The sequence below is a fragment of the Polistes canadensis genome, unplaced genomic scaffold (assembly GCF_001313835.1).
Source record: "Polistes canadensis isolate GaletaPanama2010 unplaced genomic scaffold, ASM131383v1 scaffold_48, whole genome shotgun sequence".
NCBI lineage: Eukaryota > Metazoa > Arthropoda > Insecta > Hymenoptera > Vespidae > Polistes > Polistes canadensis.
This window is the reverse complement of record NW_014569595.1, coordinates 602630-610739: the sequence shown is the minus strand read 5'-3', so window position 1 is coordinate 610739 and position 8110 is coordinate 602630. Positions and strand designations below refer to the sequence as shown.

At 29.2% G+C, this 8110-nt stretch overlaps 2 protein-coding genes across 2 annotated transcripts; both read left to right on the top strand.

Annotated features, from left to right (window-relative positions):
* The first annotated feature begins 943 nt into the window (after nt 1–943).
* Nucleotides 944–2808, top strand: LOC106785282 (odorant receptor 30a-like). The gene is made up of 6 exons (XM_014745594.1): nt 944–1288; nt 1501–1907; nt 2079–2178; nt 2332–2433; nt 2530–2688; nt 2749–2808. The coding sequence occupies exons 1-6, from the start codon at nt 995–997 to the stop codon at nt 2806–2808; spliced, it is 1122 nt and encodes a 373-aa protein (XP_014601080.1). The 5' UTR covers nt 944–994.
* Nucleotides 2809–3242: 434 nt separating this feature from the next.
* LOC106785364 (odorant receptor Or2-like) lies at nt 3243–6483 on the top strand. The gene is made up of 4 exons (XM_014745752.1): nt 3243–5377; nt 5757–5858; nt 5955–6113; nt 6225–6483. The coding sequence occupies exons 1-4, from the start codon at nt 5189–5191 to the stop codon at nt 6288–6290; spliced, it is 516 nt and encodes a 171-aa protein (XP_014601238.1). The 5' UTR covers nt 3243–5188; the 3' UTR covers nt 6291–6483.
* The last annotated feature ends 1627 nt before the right edge of the window (nt 6484–8110 follow it).

Here is an 8110-nt window from a genome sequence, read left to right as displayed (position 1 = left end):
TATTATTTAATATAAAATAATTCTTTTGATAATTCTTTCTTTTACAGTTTTTTTACACGGTTTCATCGTACTTTATGACAATGAGACAAATGATAGACTAGTAAAATTGGATTTTAAATTTACCGTTTAGTTAATAAAATATATAATTAATACATACCTATATATTTTTGTTTCGACCTTTTATCTGCAAGTGTTTATTTAACGTTCCCTTCAATTTCAATAGTTCGTTACTTTCAACTTTATAATTTGTCCATGAAAGACAAATTATTGATTTGATGTTTGATAATTGATTGCTCTCTAACTATGCAACCCAAAAATTTTTTCTTCATTAGTTAACTTGCAATATATTTTGAAAATAATTTAATGCATGATGCACAATGAAAAAAACACTAAAATATAAGCTGTTTATAGCAATGTAAAAAGCACATATCATTGGATGAATAAAACTAGTTACATAAACGAATCTACGATAAAAACAATTCTTATCCAACCCTAAGCATAAAAACTGAATGAAAGAAAAAAGGAAACGAGTATTTTCTTCTATTACTAGGTACTCAATTGAACGATAGTTTACTTCTGCATAACTGCACACACCCCTATTTCACGATAGGGTGGTAATTGTACAGTTCTAACGATACCATGATTACATAGTACTCTCTCAAGAAGTATAGTTTTTAATTTATTAATCGATAGCTTATTCCTTCCATAGCTTATACCACAAGTAAACTAATAGCATGAGAAGGTTTTTATTGAAAATATGAATCAAATTACCCTCGTAGTAGAATGGATAGTACTATCAGATGGAAAAAATGTTTAATCGACTAGGGGAAACAGGGAAGATTATTTCAGGAAGAAAAAAAGAGAAGGAAAAGAAATAGGTGGAATAAAAGAGTAATTCGTAATTTTTTAATACTGCGTATCCCTTTGCCAACATCACCAAGTGTTTTATTTTTTTTTTCTATTCTTTTTTCTCTTTTTATTCAATTTGTACACGATGTTACCGAAGTCATCACCGGAAGCAGCACTCCTCTTTACAAAACTTGCCGTTGGATTAGCTTCATCTTGGCCACCATCTCCAATGGCTAACAAATTTCGAACTCTTATTTTTGATATCTCATGGTACGCGTTATTTACAAGTGGATTGCTTTTATTATTTCCATTGTTTAACACCCTTTATGTTTTACGAGATAATTACGTCGTAATAAGTAAATCCGTTTGCCTATTTTGCGCCGTTATTCAAGTACTTTTGAAAATGATATTCAGTCGGATTCAACGAACGCAATTTCAGGTACGATATGCATTTATTTTTTAACTTAGAGGGTTGAAATTTGGTACATGGGGATATTTTATAAGGTACTTCGAGATTCTCAATTTAAAGCAAAATCTATCTACCCCTCCCGAGAAATCATTCGAAAAGTAATGGAATTATTCATATATTTTATGATAACGCACATTCTTTTATTTTTATTTTTATTATAATTTTGATTTTTTACTATCTAGGCATTGTTCTTTGAAATGGAAAATTTTTGCCGTAACGCAGACGAACAAGAGAGATCCGTATTAGAACGAACCGTAGAAAGATGCAAATTCGTACACGTTACTTACACATTGGGGTGTTATCTTACCGCCGTTATAATCATTTGTGGTCCTTTGTATACAAGTCAAAATTTTCCAACCGATGCAAAATATCCTTTTGAAATAGATCATCATCCAATAAAGGAAATCATTTTCTTACATCAAACATTAGTCGGATTGCAAGCATCTGCTGGTTTGACCATTGATTGTCAAGTTGCACTTCTTCTTTGGTACACCGGTGCCAAATATGAGATTTTGACAGAGAAATTGATGGATATTCAGAATGATAATCAGTTAAATTTTTGCTTGAAGAAACATCAAGAAATTATTAAGTAATTAATTAATATTCATTTCAATTAGATAAAAGGATATCGGGTCATTGAGTATGAAACGTTAGGTTATTTCAATTAGTTTAAACAAAAAAATCGAACATTTCATACTTAATGATCATCAATATATGATCGTAAAATTCGAACGATTACTTCTTCTTTTATTTTCCCCAGGTATACGGAACAAGTAAAAGGTGTGGTAAAATATTTAATACTAACAATCGTCACTACTACTAACGTAGTCATTATTTTTGGTGGTTTAAATATCGTTAGCGTAAGTAATTAATATTTACAATCGTTCGATTTATTAATTGTTAATGTTATAGGGAATGTGTACAATATGAGGCAATACCTAGGCATTGTACACATTCCCTATACATTAAAATTTATCAATTGAAAATTGAAAATAGTATTTCAAATACGATAGCAACAACCACTAATCGTGAAAGTTCAATACATTGTTATAGTTATCAGTGCAAGTACTGAACTTTTTATTTGTGCTTGGCCGGCAGACAATTTAATTACAATGGTACCTTTTTTATATTTTGTTATAAATTACTTATAAAAATTTAATTTCATTTATATATTGATTATATCTAAATACACATTGTTAATTTTATTTCAGAGTCAAAATATTTCCCAAGGCATTTACAATTCTAATTGGTTGTCAAGTAAACCAAAAACTAGAAGAACTATTATCCAATGTATTTTGAGATCACAAAAGCCTGAAAATATTCATATTGGAAGTGTCCTTCCAGCATTATCCTTGAAATATTACGCTTCTGTATGTACGTTTAATTTGAAACAAAAAAAAATGTAAATATTTATTCCTATAATATTTCAGTTCTTATCAACGTCGTTTTCTTACTTCACCACATTACGTGCTACTCTCAATGACAACTAAGAGGGGCTGAGAACGTTAATTTTCACCGTGATTGTGGAGGGAGGGGTGTATGTCTGTGTGTGCCTGTTGCCCGATAATATATTCTTTTCAATATTGCCTAAATAGCATTTGGTGTTCTATAGAATGTCTAAGTATCATGTTCAATGCTTAGGAAAAGTCCGTAAAAATTCTTCTGTTTCCTACATTGTCAAAAAACGCGTTGCATTGAGGACAATGCCGGGATATCGCTAACATTGCCTGATTTCCCACTATTGCCGGTAGCATATATATATATGATAATATATCAATCATACTACCAATTGAAAATTTGGAGGATAAAAAGAAAAATCATAATTGAACAAAATAAATCGTACACCATAATCATAATTACTTTTAAGAAAAAGAACACGCAAGTTTTTCTCATTCTTAAGTATATTTATTTATTATACTCACGTTATTAAATAATCCAACAAAATTTTTGTTTTATCCACGCACACGCACACATACAACACACCCACGAGTTTCAAATGCAAAAGATATTTTTCAAACATTCTTTTTCTACCTGACGATGAATTTTATTCAAAAACCGTAAAGGGAAACAATATCGTGAAAGGTTCAACCCCTTTTGTCTACCTCACAATCGTATAATAATCGAAGAAATATTATCTCATGGATAATAGGGGAAATAATGATAGTCTGTAGTTAATATTACGAATCGATACGAATTCACCACTTAAACCGTGTGCGTAAGTGTATACTTAACTTGCTTATTTATTATCACTAGGAAGGATACAATTTAAAATGGAAATTATTGGGATGTACGTACGTAACACAGTAAGAAAATTTTGATTTATTCAAAGAGGGAGGAGTTAACACGTCAGTCAGTCAGTCAATTCACTTAGTCAGAATTTCTCAAACGATTCTTTTACTCGAGGATTATTAATGAACCATTTTCTCTTCGGAAGGGAAAATAAGTACATCAAAGGAAATGAACAAGTGTTAACATTCACAGATATACATAAACAGACGTTTTATAACAGCATTTGAAGAAGAAGAAGTAGAAGAAAATGTTTAAAATATCCCCTGAAAAAGCAATTGTTTTTTTAAAAGCCAGCGTCAGTTTGACTGGCTGTTGGCCAACCTCATCAAAAACATATTCTCGTATCATTTTATTCGAACTTTTATGGTACATTTTATTAGCCAATAATTTATTTCTTTTATTCCCATTGATCAATGCAACTTATGAAAACCGTGCCGATACCATACTTTTGACCAAATCAATTTGTTTGTCTTGTGCTGTTGCACAAATCACTTTTAAAATGATATTATGTCGTCATGAACGTCCTCGATTTCAAGTAAGTTGATTTTCTTGTGTTGAATTTATCTTTATTATAGACACACACACACACACACACAACACATTATTCGTGGTAGATCGATATAATAAAAAATCATGTTAGTTATCTTAAATAATATACGCGGATGGATTGAAAAGTATGGAGATTAACACACGAGAGGGATTAAAATATTCTGAGCTTTATGATTTTTCGTTTGTCATGTTAGGTTCAAAACTTTTCAACCCATCCACTCAAATGTGTTAGAGATCAGTTAAACGAAATATGAAAGATTGTAGCATTAGTTGTGTAAGAGTATGAATAGGGGTCCGAGTAAATGTAAGCACTACTACATATACCGTATGCAATCAGGCGTCGAGTTTATGAAAAAAAAAATTATGAATTACGCTAAATTAACGAACTTCCTGACTTAATTACGCCCACCTTATAGTTGTGTCTGTGTTAATATAATATAAATTTAATAAAAATAATTGCAATAAAAAATGTAGACAAATAAATGTAATCTATTAGTACACAAAACCAGAGTTAAATACGGAAGTTAAACTTAAAATGAATGTATTACCTATATACACATACACACACATATACAAACACTGGATTTTTCATTTTTGTAATAATTCACTTATTTAATATAATTTTATTAATTAAATGTCTTGTTTTTTGTTTATTTCAGTCGTTGCTGTTAGATTTGGAAAATTCTTGCAAAACTGATACCAACGATGAGAAAATTATTCTCGAAAGATTTATAGACAAATGCAAATACGTTTATGTAATTTACACGAGTTTATGTTATTTAACAGCTTTCATCGTTATCTGTAGTCCATTGTACACGAATCAAAAATTTCCAACGACTGCTAAATATCCCTTTGCTGTCGATTATTCACCTATTCGTGAAATAATATTTCTGCATCAGAGTTTAGTAGGTTTGCAGGTATCAGCTGGTATGTGTATCGATTGTAAATTGGCTGCACTTCTTTGGTACGTTGCTGCTAAATTCGAAGTACTGTCAAAGGATATAAGAGAATTTAAAAACATGGAAGAATTGAATGCTTGTATTACGAGACATCAGGAAGTGCTCAGGTAACGAACGAGAACGTGACATTGCATCGTTTAAGAAAAAAGTACTTCATTACAGGTACGCAGGTGAAACCAAAGATGTTATTTTGTATTTGGTTTTAACTACGATACTAACGACTACCATGGGTACTATATTTGCTGGTTTAAATATCGTCGATGTAAGTTTAAAAACATTATTATTAACATTATTATTTTAGTTATCTTGTATATGAGTCGTTGGTAATAAAATTATTAATAATATACAATCTTTATTATTATTATTATAATTAGATAGATATAAGATATCTCGATAATCACTTTTTATCTAATAGAAAAAATTAAAAACGTATTTTATATACCGAAATCTTCGTTTATAGCATTTTTTTTTCGATTGTAATCAGAATTGCGATTGAACTACGACTTTTGCTAGAGATACTCTGTATTTTTTGTATTATCAAAAAATTTAATATAATATTAACGTTTATCTGTAATTTTATTAAAAAAGTATGATGATTAACGTAATAATTTATTTTTATTTTTGTTTTTTATTAACATTAGCAACAACCATTGGCAGTTAAAATACAATACGTCTTCGTCGTGTTCGTTGCAAGTGCAGAACTCTTCATTTATGCTTGGCCTGCTGATAATTTAATAAATGTGGTAATTTTTGTTAATTTTTATTAATTATATATTTATGCATAATTATTTTATATATAATTATAATTATCACAAATATCATTGTATTATTTTCTTTAGAGCAGTAACATCTCTTGGGACGTATACAATTCGAATTGGTTAAAAAGTAGTCCTTCTGCAAGAAAAAATCTTATACAGTGTATCATCAGATCGCAGAAATCTGAAACAATTCACGTTGGAAAAATAAAGATGCCATTGTCTTTTCAATATTATGCTTCTGTAAGTATATATTTATTAATTTTATAATGTTCATTTTATTATTTTACTTTTTGGAACGTAAATATGAGTCATTAATAATTAAATAATAATATATTCTACGTGTGTTTTCAGTATTTGACTTCATCTTTCTCTTACTTCACCAGCTTGAGAGCTGTACTTAGAAAAAGATACGATTAGATCATTTAGAAAAAAACGAAAGAAAACTAACTCAATATATTTGATCTGTTAAAATAATTTCTTTCTCAAAAGCATTATTACCTTAGTTGCATTCCTAGTTTGCTTGTCCTCAAATCTGTTAAATTTCAATATTAAATAAAAGATGGACACTTCTGTACAATAAATAAAAACTAAGGAATAATATGAAACACAAATGAAAATATAATTCAATCAATGAACGAAGAAAGAATTTCAACGCGTATGCACATTTATAATTTTAATCTTAAATCTTAAAAAAAACTATGAAAAAAAAAAATAATAATATACTTTTTATTACAAATATTCACGTTATAAATATTTTATTAATGACATTATTAGCTGCAAGATATGCTAACAATAAAATACGATAAAAATTGTCTTCTTTTTTCCATCACTCAATATCAAATCAAATATATCGAGTAAATATATATATATATATACAGATACGCATTTACCCTTTCGTTACTAGCAACCCATATATGGATCGCCTATATTTGTATATGGGCCCTTCGGGCCCCACCGGACCCGTATATAGATCCTTCGTGCGACTCTGTGTATGTACGAGCAAATTTATATGAAACAACAATCATCGTACCGAAACATACAACAGTAACGAAAAGATTTATTGAAAATTATTAATTATAATTAATTAATGTTCTAGTGATAATAATAAAAACGAATGATTATTACATAAAGGTAATTCTTTATTATTATTAGTAAGCGCGATTACTGTAGCGTACAAATACGTCAGTAGTCCAGTTTTATTTAATTATTTAATTAATCTTTCTTTCTTTTCTTTTTTTCTTTCTTTCTTTATCATTCTCGCTCGCTTAGCACTTTCCATTTTCTTTTAGTGTGTTTTAAAACGGTATGCATTAAATGTCAAATCCAACAGCTCACTAATAATATATTGCCGCCCCATTTGAAAAATATAAATATCAAGCACAAGCAATCACGTTTTTTCTCTCTTTTTCTCTCTCTTTCAATTTTTAAGCTACATTATTAACTTTCGTATCGTTTGCTCGTAGCTCCATTTTTCTTATTCAAATTTTCTTTCTCCCATAAAGCCAAATGGTCTCTCGTTGACTCTTAAAATTAATGACTACAATACACATATATATATATACACATATATACATATATTAAAATATATGTGTATATATACATATTTATTTATATGCATGTATATATTATTATTTGTTTGTTTCTTGTTCTTGCATCTCTTCATTATTTTAACCACTTTTGTTATTAACGACCCTTATACGGATCTTATACTATGGAAAAGTTCCTTCAACCCATATAAAGGTCGTTACATACATGATGCAATGATACACACAAATATGTACGACCGAATTTTATATGGAACAATACTCACACCAAAACATGTTTTAACGAAAGGGTTTAATATTATCGTCATTGTCTTTATTCTCCTCTTCATGAACTTATTATAATCAACTTACACCTTCAATCTTATTAAAGTCATTTTATGGCGCATGTGTTTATTTTTTTCGTTTTTTTTTTTTTTCATATTCAATATTGTCAAATCGGACCATGCCTGAGAGAGACACACGAACTAACAGTTTCATCTTTTTCTTTTTCTTTTTCATTTTCTTCTTCTTCTTCTTCTCCTTCTTCTTCTCCTCCTCCTCCTCCTCCTCCTCCACCACTATCATTTTTCTTAACCGTTTACGACAATCTATTATTTTAATTTAATTTAATATCATTCATAGATTTACAGTAGAGAGAATATAATAAATGACACTCTTCGGATACCACAATCGACGGATTTTATAAATTTTTTT

Bases quoted from the DNA above. Each gene is read 5' to 3' on its own strand.
- LOC106785364 (XM_014745752.1), top strand. From the start codon at position 5,189: ATGCTTGTATTACGAGACATCAGGAAGTGCTCAGGTAACGAACGAGAA. The intron at 5,859-5,954 runs GTAATTTTTGTT...TATTTTCTTTAG, and splicing joins CTGATAATTTAATAAATGTG to AGCAGTAACATCTCTTGGGA. The intron at 6,114-6,224 runs GTAAGTATATAT...GTGTGTTTTCAG, and splicing joins CTTTTCAATATTATGCTTCT to TATTTGACTTCATCTTTCTC.
- LOC106785282 (XM_014745594.1), top strand. From the start codon at position 995: ATGTTACCGAAGTCATCACCGGAAGCAGCACTCCTCTTTACAAAACTT. The intron at 1,289-1,500 runs GTACGATATGCA...TTTACTATCTAG, and splicing joins TTCAACGAACGCAATTTCAG to GCATTGTTCTTTGAAATGGA. The intron at 1,908-2,078 runs GTAATTAATTAA...TATTTTCCCCAG, and splicing joins AAACATCAAGAAATTATTAA to GTATACGGAACAAGTAAAAG.